Source organism: Panthera uncia, chromosome B1, assembly GCF_023721935.1.
Source record: "Panthera uncia isolate 11264 chromosome B1, Puncia_PCG_1.0, whole genome shotgun sequence".
NCBI classification, from domain to species: Eukaryota; Metazoa; Chordata; class Mammalia; order Carnivora; family Felidae; genus Panthera; species Panthera uncia.
This window is the reverse complement of record NC_064811.1, coordinates 170,538,620-170,557,086: the sequence shown is the minus strand read 5'-3', so window position 1 is coordinate 170,557,086 and position 18,467 is coordinate 170,538,620. Positions and strand designations below refer to the sequence as shown.

The following is an 18,467-nucleotide window of genomic DNA, read 5'->3' as shown; positions in this document are numbered from 1 at the left end:
TGGCTTGGGATAAAGGGGGAGCTGGTACCACGGGAGCCACCCTAAGTTTTGCCCGTGTGCCACACTGGGGACATGAACGTCAGGGACTCCTACTGTCCTCTGTGGCTTGGGCCTTTCCACAATAAAGAGCACCAAAGCCATGACACGTTGGGTGGCAATGGGCTATAGTATCCTCTAAAAGCCTCCCCACCATCACACGGGAAGAAAATGTGAGCCAGTGTTTTCTCCCGGTCTTTCATGGAGCTCTAGTGGATGATCCCACCAGGAGAGCTGAACCTTCTCTGTGACGGGATCAGAAATGACAAGGGACATTTACAAACCAGTGGGGCTGCCCACTATTGCATCATCCTAAGAAAAAACAGATCACCTTCAACACAACTGGGGTTCCTGGGGACATCTACTCTCATGCTGATGGAAATGAACAGGGTGTACCGCCTGGATCATATGATTATTCTTCCGCTCTGCAGAGTGAGAGACAATTGAGAACATCTCACCGTTCAACATACACGAGGAGAAGGCAGGTCTTCCTAAGACATTCCAGTTAGGGAGGCGAGCGGGGAAGGACGCAGGGCAAGGTGGAAAGAAGAAAAGAGAGGTAGTGAGAGTAAGGAGAAGGCAGGCATGCGTATGTTCTTCTGACTTGAAGACTAAACAGCCGATAAAATTCACACAGCTTTTATTACTCACTTACATCCCTGGAAACCAACAGATGGAATCTCTCATTGCCAAGTTCTAATGCATTTCATGTTCATGCTTAGCATCAGGACACCGGGCTTGCCAAATACTAATAAACCGCAGACAGTGAGGTGAGCGTCAAGAATCCACAGCTCCACCCTCCGCCTCGCTTGCGGCGAGGAAAGCACTCACTCCGCATTAGCTGGACGTCCACAAAAGGCAGCAGGTACATCCGTCCAGGCGTGGAAACTGAAGGTGACCAGTGTCCATACGACATATTCACTTTTTTAGTATAAAAAATACAGAGGTGACCCCTAAGGGTAATTCATATCCATTAGCTGAGAGGGCTCATTATGAGAACTACAGCAATTAATCCTTATCCTGAAGGACAGTCAACAAAGTAGCGACTGTATTCGAGTGTTAAGGCAACCTAGAAAATAAAGCTCAAGAGAAGCCCGTAGTCTATATCACTGTGATACTGGTAGAAATTAGTCCTTGAACACAAGGGCCCAAAACTCTTGAGCTGAAAAATTTTTATTCCTATCAACCAGCCACCTTAGTGCCTGGGCTTCTTTCTTGGACTGTTCAAAGCTTGGTATCCACATCTCCCTCAAAGAGCTCCAACGTGGAGCCAGAGGTGAGAAAGCAAACACTGTGGGCTCCGGGCAGCTCAGGTGGGTAACTTCTGCCTTCCATCTTTTGGGTGGTAAGCCCTGCATTGGGAGAAAGGAAAAAAGAATTCAAAATAGATGATAAGGAAAAACAAGTCCCATGTTCCTGCCTCACAACAACAGCACCCGACACGTACTTTTCCTTTGAAAGCAAATATCGTCACTCCCCAGTGAAACAAATAGTCTCTTGGCAAATATTTTTATGAAATCTCAGAACACAGAAAAGAAGGGAGAGATTCTGCCACCTCCGTGACTGGAAAAGTCTAATTCTGAGGATCAGGAGTTAGGATGGTTGTAGATTTCTTGACAAGGACACTGGAGGTTAAAAAGCGATGGTGAGACTAACCATTGAATGTTAACATTAGTGCGTAAACCTTTAGGGAAGAAAAAGAATACTTGTGTAGCCTCAAAATATCTCCCCTGAAATATTTATTCATTATTGTGGTGGTTTTAACTCATGCCCGCAAATTGTGTGATATTCCTCTCTCGAGGAGGTGAAGATCAATCCCCCTCCCTTCGAGCATGACCTGGACTTAGCAACCTGCTTAATGGAAAGGGAAAAACAGTAAGCTCACGGAGGAAAACTAGCAGGTATCGCCTTAAACCAAGTGATCAAAGTTAACATCACTAGTAATAGGTCAGGTTGATGTCATGCACCCCCCTGACAAGGTGCGATGAGAAGGGCCCTTTCACCGCTGCAATATTATTCCCCCACATCCATAATCCAAGTTTTAACAGGAGAAAACATCAGACAAACCCATGGAGGGACAGTCTACAAAAATACTGGCCAGTGCTCTTTAAAAGCATCAAAGTCATTAAAAATAAGGAAACTGAACGACTGTCACAGTTTGGAGAAGACCAAGGACACACGAGAGCTCATTTCAATCTGGTATCTTGGATTTAATCCTGGAACAAAGGATGTTGGTGGAAAAACGGGTGAAATACGACTAAAGTCTGCAGGTGAGTTAATAGCAGTGTGCCAACGTTAATTTCTCAAGCGCGGACACGTTATCATGTCATGATGTGCAATGTTGACAACAGGAGAGGCCAGGTGAAGGGCGTTCAGGACCTCTGTACCATCTTAGTAACTCTTCCGCCAATTTAAAATCATTGCAAAAGTAAAAGTTGTTTTTTTTTTTTTAAAGGCGATGCAAAATGCCTCCCACATTCTAAGGAAAACTGATAGTTTACACTCAGCGAAACTATGGCTTCCATGTTGGAGTGAAATGAAGACATTTCAGACATCCTCACGTAACCCTTCTCGAGAAGCTGTCCAAGGGTAGGATCAGTCAGAAGCGCAAACTCGGGAAAGGGGAGAAAGCATGCAAGAAATAGAGGTGTCCACGCAATAGAAAAAGATAAGAAAGGAAAATCCTCAAATGCTGGGCAGGGGAGCTCTCAGGGTCCCTTTTTTTAAACATCAAAATATTAGTGTATCGGCATGTTAGTTAGAAACATTGGGCAAATACCAAAATAATTAGCTAAGTGTGGTGGTAAGAGATTGCTCCTGGGGAGGGAGAAAAGGGGTAACTTAAAGGCTGCTCTTTTTTTTTTTTTTAAACTAACTTTGCAGAACTATTTAATACTTTGAGCTATGTGCATGTGTATCTTTTTCCAAAAAAATTTTTAATGCGAAGATAACAGGGCTTATAATGTATTGAGTTTGTAATAATTAGAATTCTCATCCAACACAAATTTAGAAAGCAGAGTAGAAAAACCAATTTGGAAATATAACAATTTGGGTGCCTACCTGTGGTTGAATCAACATATTCCCTTTTTTGTTAAACTTTCCATAGGAAGCACAGGAGAAGATACTAGGGTGTAGCCCCAAAAAAAGATGACCTAGAATGCATATAAAGCTTCCTTTAAGCATCTGAAGGGACTCTAAGTTGAATGCATTAACATGTTTGGAAGAGAGTGAAGGATATACCTCTCTGCTCTTGAGGACCACTGACAAATGACCATGCAGTTTGGCTTAAAAGGGTCTGGAACTAGGGCAAGACTTCTTTACCAAGACAACACAGCACAGAGACCCAGAACACAAATCCAAACAGCAAACCATTAGGAAATGCTAAGACTTAAAAGCTGGGAAGTCTGAATAGCAATACATTTTTTCCCCCAGAAAACTAGAGGTGGGCTCAAAATTGGGGTTACTTTAGTGAGGGATTATGGTTGGTCAGAGATTATATTTGAAGCAAGAGCAGAACAGAATCAAGAAAGGAGGATGCAAACTTTTGAAAGGTCACCGCTCATATTTATTGACTAACATGTGGAGATGCGAGGCTACATCCCATTGAACTAAAGAGCCAGAAGCAGGTAACTAAGAATGGACTAGAGAAAGCAAGTCCGGGTTCCAAGGAAAGAACCATATAACTGTCAAAACTAACAAAAGATAAAATGGGCTACCCTGAAAAATGATGCAATCGCCAGCACCGGAAATGTTCCAAGATAACCAGCAGATGGCTTGTTCGCGATGCTAGAACCAGTCAGCTGGTAGCCATACTGACCACATACCATTGGATGGCCTTCCCAACCCTGGTGCTGCGTCACTGTTTACATGAGAAAGCCAGTACTGATATCTGTTTGCGTGCCTGCCCACTCAAAAGTCCTTTCAGCAGTGTAGGATAAAGTTCCATCTGAGGTGATATCACAAAGAAAATAATCTTATGAAATGGACTCTTAACTCTAGTGTTCTTGTAGAAATAGTTCACAGTATGACCTGAAGGAAGTGTGTCTGATGAAATAGTTATGACATTTTGGAAGTGACTAAGTTTCAGCATCTCAAATTGCCTTTCCAGCTGGGGTCCTGGGCAGAAAAACAAGCTGTTTCTAAAGTATGAGTAACAAATATTTTGCTTCCAAAGAGAACATGGTTCCTATTCTAACAATAAGGACAAAGTCAGGTAATCTAAATTCACGACTTTCCTTGAGGCCATCAGGGAACCAAAACCACACAGGAACCAGGTAAACCGAATTCCAGAGTGACAAGCCCCTCCAGGGAGAGATGGATACATGATTTGTTTAACCTTTGACAGAACACCGGAGAAAGCGGTGGTCGTCATACCAACAGGTAATAAGAAATCAGTTAACATTTTTTAAAAATGTTTACTTATTTATTTTGAGAGAGAGAGAGAGACAGAGAGAGAGAGAGAGGCAGAGAGAGAGGAGAGAGTGAATCCCAAGCAGGCTCTGTGCTGACAGGAATGCAGGGCTCGATCTCACCATCCGCGAGATCATGACCTGAGCCAATATCAAGAGTTGGACACTTAACTGACTGAGCCACCCAAGTGCCCCGAGTTACATTTTTAACAAATTCTTAAAGGTGAAGTATGGGTTTTCATGCCAGTTTGGAATACCTAGGAGTCCCAGACACAAAGGAAGAGTTCAAATCCACTCAAAAGCTCTTTTCCATGGACCTCCATCAGATGCTCAGGAGGGAGACTGGTAGCAGGGCAGAAGACTGAAAATATTTTAAGCTGAATTAACATTAATATAATAACCTAAATTTGTAGGAGGTAGCTCAGGTGGTGATTAGAGGAATTTTATAGCATTAAACACGTATATTATGAAAGCATAAAGGTTTAAAATCAATGACCCAAGTTTCTACCTTAAATTTGAAAATGAGCAAATTAAGTCCAATTTAAGAAAAATTAACTTAACTGAAGACCATGGGGGAAGGGAAGTGGAAAAAAAGAGTTACAAACAGAGAGGGAGGCAAACCATAAGAGACTCTTAAATACAGAGAACAAATTGAGGGTTGATGGTGGGAGAGGGTAAATTGAGGAGAGCACTTGTTGGGATGAGCCCTGGGTGTTGTATGTAAGCGATGAACCACAGGAATCTACCCTCAAAACCAAAAGCACACTGTATACAGTGTATGTTAGCCAACATGGCAATAAATTATATTAAATAAATAAATAAAATTTAAAAAGAAAAATTAAAATAAGGAACAGAAATAATTAAGATATAAAACAAAAGAAAAAATAATGAAATCAAAAGCTAATTATTTGAATAGCTCAATGAAATGGATAAATCTCTGTGTAGATTAATCATGAAAAAAAGACACAAATTAATATCAGACATGACAGAGGTGACATACAGATAGTACAGATATTGAAAGAATAAAGGAATGCTGACAATGGTATGCTAGTCAATTTGACAACTTGGAGAATATGAAAAAAAAAATCCCTTAGAAGATACAATCTACCAAAGCTCACTCAAAAGGAGATGAATAACAGGAACAGCTTTGTATCTATTAAAACAATTCAATTTATACTTAAAAACCTTCCTACAAGGAAAAAACTTTGATGGCCTACTGGTAAATTTAACAAACAGTTAAGGAAAAAATAATACTAAATCTCCACAAACTCAGGAAACACGAGCAGAGGGAACATGAGAGCAGCATTACCACATATGAAAACTAGCCAAGGCACTGGGAGAAAAACATGGACCGGTCTACCTCATGAACATAGATGCAAAAATTCCTAACAAAAATTTTAACAATTCAAATCCAACAGTAAATAAGAAGGATAATATAACCAAGTGAAGTTTATCTCAGGAAAGCAAGGTCATTTAGCCTTGAAAATTATCACTGTAATTCATCATTAAATAAAGAAGGAAAACCATGATTGTCTCAATGGAGACAGAAAATCATTTGACAAATTCTATATCCACTCATGCTAAAAAATCCTCATCAAGTAAGAACAGAAGGAAACTTTCTCAATTTGATAAAGGGCATCAACCAAAATCCTACAGCTAATATCATAAACGATGACGAAAAACAATGATGAGACAATGATGAAGAACAAGTCTCTCTATGATGGGGAACTATGGTCCCAACAGTACTCTTCAAAGTTATAATGAAGGTCTTAGTACAGTAAAGGAGAAAAGGGAAAGAAATAAAAGGCAAATAGATTGGAGATGGGGATAAAATCATCTTCTTTTATAAATGACATGATCATTTATGTAGAAAAATCCTAAGAAATCTTTAAAAAAGATACCAGAACTAATCAGAGTAATGAACACGGTTGCAGTCTATGAAGTCAACGTACAAAATCAATTTTTTTTCTATATACCAGCAACAAATGATCAGAATATATAGTTTAAAAATATATATCATTTATTATGGTATCAAAAAATGTGAACTACTTAGTGATAAATTTGAGTAAAGAGTTATAAAAAAACCTGTACACAAGAAATTACAAAATAATGTCTAGAGAAATTAAAGAAGAGTTAAATGGATAGATATATCATTCTTATGGGTTAAATGTCTCAATATTGTTGTCAATTCTCCCAAAATTGATACTTACATTCAACACAATCACAATGAAAATGCTATCAAGCATTCTCATATAAATTGGCAAACTGACTCTAAAATTTATATATTAAAGCAAAAGACCTAAAATGGTGAAAATAATTTTGAAAAAGAACAAGGTTGGAAGATTGACACTATCTCATTTTAACACTTATTATGAAGCTACAGTACTTAAATACAGACATATTGATCAGTCCAGAAATTAACCCATATATATATATATATATATATATATATGGCCAATTGAGTTTAGAAAAAAACAACAAGGTAATTCAATCATGAAAAAATAATCTTTCCAGTAATGGTGCCGATCCTATTGGACATCCAAATATACAAACCTCAACTCTTACACCACACTGCATTACAAAAATTAACTCTAAGTGGAAAACAGACCCAAGTGTAAAAGCTAAAACCACAACATTTCTAGAATAAAACAGAAACACATCTTAGTGACCTTGGGTTACACAAATATTTTTATATAGGACACAAAACACACAAATATAAAAGAAAAAAATGATGTGCTGGACTTTATCAAAATTAAAACCTTTTACACCTTCAAAGACACTGTTATGAAAATGGAAAAACCCAAAGACTGGAAGAAAACATCTGTTATTTGTTCAAAATATATGAAGAACTGTCACCACTCAAGAATAACAAGAATAACTCAATCTTTTTTAAATGAGCAAAGATTTGAAGAGACGTATTGCCAAAGATATTGATGGCAAATAAGCCATTTAAAAAATACTCAAAATCATTAGTTGCTGAGAAATGTAAATTAAATCACAGTGAGATACCACTATGCACCCAGCAAAATGGCAAAAACTACGACTGACCACACCGACTGTTAATGAATGCAACTCCCATGCAATGCTGGTGGGGATGTACGGCAGAGTAACTTTGGAAAACAATCTGGTAATTTCTCAAAATGTTTAACAGACATCTACCGTATGACCTAGCCATTCCTTGCCTAGGTATTTATAGAAGACAAATGAAAACATACGTCCACGCAAAGACTTGTACGTGAATGTTCGAGGCAGCTTTATTTTGTAATAGCCAGAAACTGAAAACAACTCAAATGTCCATCAACAGCTGAATGGATAAGGCCATTTTGGCATGTGCGAACTTCAACATGAAGAGAAAGGAACTGTTGATACGCAGTGTTGTGGATGAATGTCAACATTATCATGTGGATAGAAAGAAGCCAGACACAAAAGAGAATCATTACAGGATTCCATTTACATAAAATTCTAGAAAAGTGCCTTAGCTTCTTTGTCAGAAGTGGCAAAAAGCAGATGTGTGGCTGCCTGAGAAAGGGGGTGGAGAGAGGATGGATTAAAGAGGGACATGAGGAAACTCCTGGGGAGGACAGAAATGTTTGTCATCTTGATTGGGGTGATGGTTTCACAGGTATAGGTCATAACTAATCAAACCACGCATTTTAAATATGTGCAGTTTATTGTATATCAATTATATCTCAAAGCTAATTTTTTAAAAGCTTATCCCCTGTGAAGTTAGATCTCTGACGATTATATGCTGTCTCCCCTATTATGGCCTTTTTGAGGTCAGGAGGGTGTATCGGTAAATGTTCTTTTACAGACTAAAGTCAATTCAATACCGAAAGACTTCCCCCTACATGGGGTAAATAAAGCAAACACCATAGAGAACAAGCCTACTCAGATTCAACAGGTGTGGTGGACAGACTCCAGATGGCCCCCGTGATTTCTGCCTCCTGGTATTCATGCCCTTGTATTCCTTTCCTCTTGAGCGTGCAAGGTATCTTCACTTGTTTTCTAACCAATAAAATACGGCAAAGGTGAGAGAATGTATGTGATTGTGTGCACATGATCATATATGCTGGTTGCAGCACTGATCTTGCTGAACTCTCTCACTCCCTTGCTGGCTTTGAGGAAGTAAGCAGCCATGCTGGGGAAGCCCGCATGGACGAGGAATGTAGTGGCCTCTCAGAGCCAAGGGCAGCCTCCGGCCTCCAGCCAACGAGCAACTTGAAGCCCTCAGTCCTACAGCCTGTAGGAACTGAATCTGCCAACAAGCATGTGAGTTTAGAAGCAGACTTGTCCCCAGTTGAGCCTCCGGGTGAACACCCGGCCCTGACTGATACTTTGATTGCAGGCTTCCGGGGGACCCGCTTAAGCCATGAGCTAACCCACAAGAAACCGTGAGATGATAAATATGTGTGGTTTTTAAGCCACTAAGTCTGTGACATTATTATTCACACAGCAATAGATAACTCACTAGGTCTGTGGGGAGGGAGAGCAGGGGAGAAGCAGAGTAGAGAAAGGGGAGATACATTTGATATTCTTACGGTAGTTTCTACATCCAAATACAATGATTAAATTATTGCCAGCCACAAGATGAAAAATAATCAGAGTCAGAGGAAATAAAATTATTTCTTTTAGCTTTTCCTTGGCTGAAAGAGAAAAAGTGAAGAAACATATATAAGCAGCTTACTTTAAGGCATGGTATATGGAAGCTGTAACAAATCTTGTAAAACAAATGAATAAATGCCAGAGTAAAGAACCGGTCTTAATACCCTTTTAATTTACTTTCACGGTACATTTTGTTCTGCTTTTCAATAATGAGCACATTAGCATTTGAGAACTGTAGCGCATCCATTGAAATGCAAGCAAAGCCTTTTAATCATCCTCACTGACCACTTCTCGGGGAGGAATAAGAACACGCCAAAGGACAGCCTACTCCATCTACTTTTCTTCAAAGACTCCAAAGAGAAGGACATGTAATTACATCACCTTCAGGCACTCGGAAATACCACAGTTAGCTGTTTTTTTGGAAATGCAGGAATATACACATTCTCCTATAACTTTTACAAAGCTATCCACCAACGTCGTCATGCGCTCTCTTCCAGTCCCCAGCAATCATTCCAAAAGGGCGTCTGTGAGGTGCGGACACAGTTAGGGCTTGTGGGGTTCTTTGGTTTTCTGTGAGTGTCATGTCCAAGCCTGGCACGGATCTTGTTCGACAGCCCCGGGCAAATCACCACCCTCAGAAGTTCTGTTTTCTGCTTTAACAGACTTTCAGAATAAATAATTAGGATGGCATGGGTAATTAATGTGGTCTCTACTTTTTCACGTTTTCTGCAGTGTGCGGATTTTGGTTTTTGCTGTAACGTGGCCCTGTAACTGAGGTCAAAGAGGAAGTCGTTGCCAGTCAGGATGCATTCTCTGAGAAGGATGATGTAATAGTGTTTGTGCAGCAACCAAGTCACTTGGCTTAAAAGAAATGATTTTATGAGTAAATCTTTGTTATATAAAACCAGATAAAACAATTTAAATTTTTATACTAGTTAAAATGAGGAAAATAATCTTTCAAATATTTTAAAATTTGTCTAAAAATACATACATTTCTCATATGAGAGCCTTATCTATACAATACACAAAAATAATTCAATGAACTGTTCAGGTTTATGTCTGACCTGAAATTAATATGCTGTCCAAAATAAACATTTCAGTATTTAACAAAAATTGTTTGCGTCCAGAGAACTTAGATGAAACGTTACGTGTATATGGGAGTAGGACAAGGGACTGATGAGTGATGGCCAAGTAGTATAGTATAAGTGGGCCATCTCATTTCTTCTTTAATTTCTTTTTTTTTTCAATTTTTTTAAACATTTATTTATTTGAGAGAGAGACAGACAGACAGAGTGTGAGCAGGGGAGGAGCAGAGAGAGAGAGGGAGACACAGAATCCGAAGCAGGCTCCAGGCTCTGAGCTGTCAGCACAGAGCCCAACACGGGGCTCGAAACCATGAATCGCAAGGTCATGACCTGAGCCAAAGTTGGCTGACTTTTAGGGGCTGACTGAGCCACCTGGGCACCACTCTCTTTTAATTTCAAAGGTAAATTAAACTAATCTTTCTCTTTCTTTCAATAAGTTACCTTCTAACAAATTTAGTTATATATAAAGTGAGACCATTCCCAGGAGCATCAAGAAATTTGAAGACATTACTAAGAAATTTCTTTATAATAGTTTAAGAAAAAGAAATATTTTAAGGGTTATTCCATCATTATTTGAACATTTTCTCTATATTAATAAGCATGTGCCAGAAAGAGAAAGAGCAAGAATGAGAGAGAGAGAGAGAGAGAGAGAGAGAGAGAGAGAGAGAAAGGTGTTAGATTGCACATGTGAAATGAAAATAAGTTTCCAAGCAGTAGCCTGTGAGGCAAACGTGTAAGGAGGCTGACAGAAACCAGAGCACTGATGGAAAAGTTAAAGACCTGACAATGTGGATGAGATTTAGAAGTTTCCCATTTTTTATTATTTTCTTCCCTCTCCTGCAGCCTGCTTCTATCACTGCCCAGCACCTGCAGCATGGTGTCCTTCAGAAGAAACAATAAAGGGGAGTTTAAGGCCTTCGGGAAGAAGGACAGGACTAGTAAACTTCATGAGGAATGAAGTCCTCAAAGGAGAGGAATGAAATATTCACCTTCCTGCAGAGCCTGGTCTCTCTAATGGGAATGAAGAGGAGTACGAAGGGGCCGCTACAGAAGGATACAAAATGGCGGAGCGCCTGGGTGGCTCAGTCTGTTAAGCATCCGACTCTTGGGTTTGGCTCAGGTCACCATCTTGTGGTTTGTTGAGTTTGAGTGCCGTGTCGGGCTCTGTGCTGACAGTACAGAGCCTGCGTGGGATTCTCTTCTCTTTCCCTCTCTCTCTGCCCCTCCTGCTCTCTCTCAAAATAAATAAACTTTAAAACATAATAATAATAATAATAATTTTTTTTAAAAAAGGATGCAAAATGTCAGAAGCCATCGAGATGGCTCTTCTAGAGCCTCTTCGCCAAACCTTGATTCTCTCACCTTCTCCTGAAGCCGGATATTATCCCACACCTTGCTGCACACCATGCACTCAAATGCATCGATGTAGTTGTCCTGGTGGACGTCTTGTACTCCCCACTTCCGTTCCTTGAGTGCTGTGAGAAGTCGCTGATTCGAGACCTCACCCTTCAGCTTCCATTCTATGTAGGCCTCATACAGTCTGTCGTCGTGATCCAGTTGTCTGATGTAACTTGCCAGTTCTCTAGGGTGAGCAAATTCAGACACGAGAATAGCACTTCTATTACTTGGGAGCCAGTCAGCAATGCTGGGGGACCCATAATACACAGGGACCACCCCCAGTTTCAGAGGTCTCCAGAACTTCTCAGTGATGTAGTCGTCACACACCGCATTCTCGAAGGCAAGGATAAACTTATACTGTGCAATGATCTTATAAAAGCCATCAGCATCCATGGAAGCTGGATTTTTTAGCTGCGGAGGGAGATCCTTGTTTCGTAAACACTCACCATAGGAATCCACCTCAACGTGAGTCATCAGTTCTCGAACATAGCTGTCCCTGTCTGATGGCGGGTCACAGTCTGACTGGACATACACCAGTGGAGCAAGTCTTCTTCGAAGGATGTTCTTGGACCGCAAAGGGACCAGGTATCTGAGTGACTTCAGGACTTCTACGCCCTCCAAGTACTGGGTGGTCAGTGGCAAGTGGGAATGTCGGCTGAACGTGGCAGTGTAGTTGAACAAGGTGATGACTGGCTTGTGAAAGAGCTTGTAATTATTTTTCGGAGACTCTTCGTGAAAAAGGGCCCAGTCGTGATGGGCCTTCCGAGGCAGAGGTAAGCTATCTATGTTAAAGTCAGTGCCTGGAAGAAGAAAAGAAAACATTAGTATGTGCGCAAGAATTTTAGTGCTCGTCTGGAGTCTACCTGGTGAGATTAGAATACAGAGGAGTTTGAGGCTATAATGAAGGACACTACAGCACTTGCAAAGTGCCTCGCAGTCAGTCACGACGCTGTCACCCTAGAGACTGTTCAGGGGGAGGATCACCAAGCAGAGGGACCTTCTTCCTGATTTTATAAAAAGAGAAATGGGACTAGTGTGTAGCCTGGTTCTGAAATGAGAATTTATTCTGCTGCCTCCGCCAATCGGCTTTTCTCCCCAGAGGTGTTGTCTCAGAGAGGGCGGGAGAAAGAAAGAGATAGACAGTTCTTAAAAAAGAAAAGAGCAAGAGAAAGGAAGTCAAAAAGGGGTAAGCAACCAGCTTGGCATTGATGGACTGAAAAAAAGTGAAATCACGCAAAAGTAGCCAGAATGAATATATGGTATAGATATTTTTTTTCATCCAAAATGATCGATTTCAACAAAGTGCAGTGAATCAATCTTAGTCAAAACGGTAGAAAAGAGGCTTTTAAAGACAAAACAGCCAATAATAGCACCATGCTACAGACCGCTGCAGGATGGATGTTAATTAACAAGCACATCAAGAAATAAAGAAGGCATAACAGGATTATAATTATGAGTGATTCTAACTTCCACAGGATTAATTGGGAAACCTTTGAAACACGATCCTGTGCAGACAGAAGTGATGGATGTGGTAAGCAGTTGTTTCCTGACATCGTGGATGCAGACTCAATCAGGAAGAAGTTATTTCTATAACCGAGAAAGGATTAAGACAATACCACAATATGTAACAGAATTTCTAAAGTGTTCCTGACACTGATGATTTTGTGGCCCCTGATTTGAGTTTTTAAATGTAAGGAAATGGAAAAAAAAAAAAAAATCTATCTGCAGGGGAAAAAAAGAAAAAAAGCCCAAAGAAATGCTTCCAGAGGAACAAAACATATTCTCTAGTAGAATTCATAAAAATTAATTGTTTAATGCTGGTACACACTCTCTCAAATAAATATATACTCTTTGGTGCCAACACTACAGCAAGAAGTCATTTAATCACGAAAGGCTTTTAAACAATTAAAGATCAAGTAAGACTGGGGCGCCTGGGTGGCTCAGTCAGTTAAGCATCCCACTTCGGCTCAGGTCATGATCTCATGGTTTGTGGGTTTTGAGCCCCGCATCAGGCTCTGTGCTGACAGCTCAGAGCCTGGAGCCTGCTTCGGATTCTATGTCTTCCTCTCTCTCTCTCTCTCTCTCTGCCCCTCCCCTCCCCTCCCCTGCTCACGCTCTGTCTCTCTGTCTCTCAAAAATAATAAATAAACATTAAAAAACAAAAAAGAATGCTCACCTACATACACACCGGGAATTTAATGACACGTAGAGTTAGGTGGTCAGCAAAAGTTAACAGACAAACTTGAAGATGTGAAAGAGTAGAGAATTTGAGAAGAAAGGCCATTTGCACATGAAGTGGTTGCTGGTCAACTGGTCACCAATAGGACCAGGAACCCAGGAACTTGAGTTAGAGCATTAAGTTTCCGCTGAAGGCATAACAGGAATCAAGGCTGTTTAACTGGGAGAGAACTGGAGTCCAATCCACAGGAGTCAGAGACAGTGATCAAGATACAAGATTAAGATTGGTGGCATATGATTAGAACAGAAGTGGGTCCACACTTAACTCGGGAGTGGGGCAGGCACAGGTGTCTTGAGTGAGTGGGTCAGACACCAGTGGCTGGCGGCTGCTGCTATATGGCACGCAGGTGACTCTTTATTTGCCTTGCCCTGGCTGTGCCACGGCAAAGATCCAAAGACCAGGACAGCAGCAGGACACAACGCCTGCCTCCTGTGCTTCAGAGAATGGAGATGGCCTGAGCATCATCTCTGCTCGTCCACATCAGTTAAGGGTAACAGGCACCAAAACCAGCTCTGGCTAGATCTTTCTGTGGCCAGTTTCTAGGTCCACTCAGATTGTATTCATAACATGAATGGGACTTGAGACTGGTAGCAATTATGAACCCTTCATTCACTGTAACGAGGGCTTGCCGGCTCGGTAGCCAAGTTCTACTGGAACCCTGATAAAGGAAGGAAGGGGAGAAGAGCACGGGGTTCCGTGCATATGCAATCTTTAGTAGTAAAACAAGCCTGCGGAATCTAAGCAAGATACATCCATGTATGTTCATGCTCTAAAAAAGAACATGGCTTTTGAAAAACGAGAGTGTGAGGTTCTAGGACATCCATCTGAATTGTTTAGTTTGTAGGAGTGATGCCATCTTTAAAAGTACGGGAATACCTTTTTAACAGAGAGGAAAGTTAAAGGGACCTAACTTTCCAGAAACATTTCCCATTATTTTTTTTTACCTTAAAAAGTATTTTCTAGCTACTTCCCTAAAACACATACACAACAGACACACACAAAATCATATTAAAGTAGGCTTTTAATCAGATTCTTCCACACTAAAATTCTCTGGGGAAGATTTTAAAAAAGATGGCATTTTGCCCAGTGAGCTCCTTCCCTAAACCTACAGCTTCAGATGGTCAACACTCAAGAAGACTGAAATAAGAACCATAAAAGCCCTAAACTACAGCTGATCCTGGAACAACACAGACCTGAACTTTGTGGGTCCACTTACCTGTGGATTTGTTTTCAACAAACACAGTATAATAGTGTGAATGTATTTTCTTTTATGTTTTTCTTAATAACCATTTTCTTTTTTTCTGGCTAACTTTATTGGAAGAATATAGTATATGATACGTATAATATACAAAATATGTGTTAACTGTTCATATTATCCGTCAGGCTTCCAGTGAACAGCAGGCTATTAGTAGTAGTTAAGTTTTGGGGGTTCCAAAGTTAGACGCAGATTTTTCAACTGTGTGGGGTGTGGTGCCCCTAACACCTGCATTGTTCAAGGGTCCACCATATTTCACTGAGGATATCATGGTCTAGAATATGAATGATGGGGCGCCTGGGTGGCTCACTCGGTTGAGCATCCAACTTCGGCTCAGGTCACGATCTCACAGTTTGTGAGTTCAAGCCCTGCGTCGGGCTGTGTGTTGACAGCTCAGAGCCTGGAGCCTGCTTCTGGTTCTGTCTCCCTCTCCCTCTGCCCCACCCCCACTCATGCTCAGTCTCTGTCTCAGAAATAAACATAAAAAAATTTATAGAATATGAATGATGATACTGAACAATTTCTATAGGTGGCTCAGGAAACAACTGAGTTCCTTACTTCTCTCCAACTCTAGGGCAATACCCACTATAACAAGAGTTGGAACATACCTTATTTTTTTAAGTTTATTTATTTTGAGAGAGAGAGAGACAGAGTGTGTGAACAGGAGAGGGGCAGAGAGAGAGAGAAAGAGAGAGAGAGACAGAGAGAGAGAGAGAGAGAGAGAGAGAGAGAGAGAATCCCAAGCAGGATCCACTGTCAACACAGAGCCCTACTCAGGGCTTAAACCCACGAACTGTGAGATAGTGACCTGAGCAGAAATCAAGAGTCAGATGCTCAACCAACTGAGCCACCCAGGCGCCCCAAGAGTTGGAACGTTTAAAGAAATCAAAGGCAATTCAACTACGGCAAATCCATAAAAACGTGACTAACTTGCATGCCATTAGCTCACTAGTTTTACACAGTCCTCTTCACTGGCTCTCCCGTTTAACAACTTCGGATTCAAACTTTCATTTCTCTGGGTTATTCTGCGTTTACTGCATACTGAAAAATTTATTCGCTCCTTTAAATAACAGCTGACAAATAGATCTTAAGCACTAAAGTGCACTGTAAAGGGAATTGCAACTTGGAATACAAATGGAATCAAATTAATGCTGGCAAATGGTGCCAGATTGCTAACTGCGGAGGCTGAATTTGGAGTGGCAGACAAGCAGAAGACCGACTATACTTTACGATATGTTTATGTGCTCCTTCCCTTCTGCAAGCACACAAACTCTTTTTTTGTTATTCCTACCCAGACTGGTGAAAACAGAAGGCAACACGTATTATCAGCCGCACTCTACTAACGAAGTTTGAATCATTTATCTGGAGCTGAAACCTCTAGTGGGGAGCAGAATTTTCCGACTGGCTAATGCTAAAGGACCGGAAAGATCAGTGGCCCCACTACAACGCTTGATTCTTTTGAACGATTTGCTCGTGGTGCTCCCAGGTACCCCCACCAAAACATTACCCGGCTTAAACCCAGCTTGCTCGGGGAGAACATATACCTTATTTAGGAAAAGAAAAGTGCCCCCTCAAAATGTCCTTCAGAAGTAATCGCCTGATTTTATTTTCTTTTAAAGTTTTTTTACATTTATTCATTTTTGAGAGAGAGAGAGAGACAGAGTGTGTGGAGGGGAGGGGCAGAGAGAGAGGGAGGGAGACATAGAATTCGAAGCAGGCTCCAGGCTCCGAGCTGTCAGCACAGAACCTGAAGCAGGGCTCGAATTCACCAACCGTGAGATCATGACCTGAGCCAAAGTGGGACATTTAACCGACTGAGCCACCCAGACACCCTAGTAATCCCTGCTTTTAAAGACAACTCTAACATAAAACTGTGTGCCCCACAAAGAATACCTCAATATAGGAAAGCTCTTGGGGAAAAACAATTTAGGCCACATATTACCACCCAGAATTTTCGTAGTTTGTTGCTATTTTTAAAGCCGTTTCACGTGAACTTTCTTGACTTACCCACACAACCCCATCAGGTCATGTATTTTCTCTAAGGTTCTGAGGGCTAACTCCAAATGTGAAAGCAGGGCACCTGGGTGGCTCAGTCGGTTGAGCATCTAACTTGGGCTCAGGTCACGATCTCATGGCTCGTGGGTTCCAGCCCCACGTCGGGCTCTGTGCTGACAGCTCAGAGCCTGGAGCCTGCTTCGGATTCTGTGTCTTCCTCTCTCTCTGTGCTACCCCCACCCTCCGCCCGTGTTCATGCTCTGTCTCTCTCTCAAAAATAAATAAACAGTAAAAAAAAAATTTTTTTTAATGTGAAAGAATGGTGCTGGCACCTGGGAAAGACCCCGATCACCCCAGGCTAAATTCTAACTAAAGGCAGGAGGGGTGCCATACATGCACCTCTGCAGATGGCCTGGTTCCAGCCCAGTCGGGGTGTGTGGGCAGGCCACTGGACTCCAAGCACTCCCGTACTAGCTTCTAGACCCATCTTCTCCCCCTCTTCTCCACCACCTCTCTTCATGAGTCCTACCTGCCCCTTATCGATTCTATGTCGTGTAGCCCTCTCTCAATCGCACATGTTCAATCAGGCATCTGTCCATCTGCCCCTGGGCCTGGAAACTTCTCACGCCCCCTAACTGGGCCTGTGCTCTAGGCCAGTCAGCAACTTTGCAGCCCCTTCCTGGCGGTGCAGAGCCTGAGGCAAGAGTAAAAACGGGGTCCGGAGTACCATATGCCTAAACGTTCAGCACCTGTAAATCATTCTGAGTGTTGGATCTTTGATCCTTCCACCTTAACATATATACATTCCTGGATTTTCTTTTAAGATTTAAAAAGAAATTGTAATGTTTATTTTTGAGGAAGAGACAGAAAGAGAGTTGAGTGGAGGAGGGGCAGAGAGAGGGAGACACAGAATCCGAAGCAGGCTCCAGACTCAGAGCTGTCAGCACAGAGCCCGATGTGGGGCACGAACCCATGAGCCATCAGATCGTGACCTGAGCCAAAGTCGGACGCTCAACCGACTGAGCCATCCAGGAGCCCCCATTCATGGATATATATATTTTTTAATGTGCAAAGTCACAGTTCACACCAAATGTGGAGAACGTATATTCAAAATCGACACCGTTTTCTACCATAGGTCGTGATTCTCACTGGGGCCTGGCACAGGGTGAAAAGAGAAGGGAAAGGTTCTCCCTGGCTCGCAGACAGCCTCACCTAACCCCTCAGGCCTTCCCTTCCACTCAGTCAGCACCACCCCAGGCTAGACGCCATTTTCCCTTCCTCTTTGGTGGGGGGGAGGGGCTCCCTCGTGGCCTGTCCTGGGCCTTGTCCCTCCCCACCCCCACTGTCCAGGTGCCTCCTGAAGCTCCTGAGTTGCTCAGCTGAGAGTCCCCATCAGACAATCTCTGCCCCATCCCTTCAGGCATCAGCCTTTTAGACTCTTGCAAAAG

General features: G+C 41.8%; 1 protein-coding gene across 1 annotated transcript in view; it reads right to left on the bottom strand.

Moving 5' to 3' along the window:
- Window positions 1–659: 659 nt before the first annotated feature.
- Window positions 660–18,467, bottom strand: part of FUT10 (fucosyltransferase 10) — a 77,854-nt gene continuing 60,046 nt past the window's right edge. Inside the window, exons 4-5 of the mRNA XM_049631633.1 lie at window positions 11,495–12,330; window positions 660–1,388 (exon numbers count right to left, since the gene is read on the bottom strand). Coding sequence (XP_049487590.1) covers window positions 1,164–1,388; window positions 11,495–12,330 — 1,061 coding nt within the window. The 3' untranslated portion in view covers window positions 660–1,163. The remainder of the gene's footprint in view (window positions 1,389–11,494; window positions 12,331–18,467) is intronic.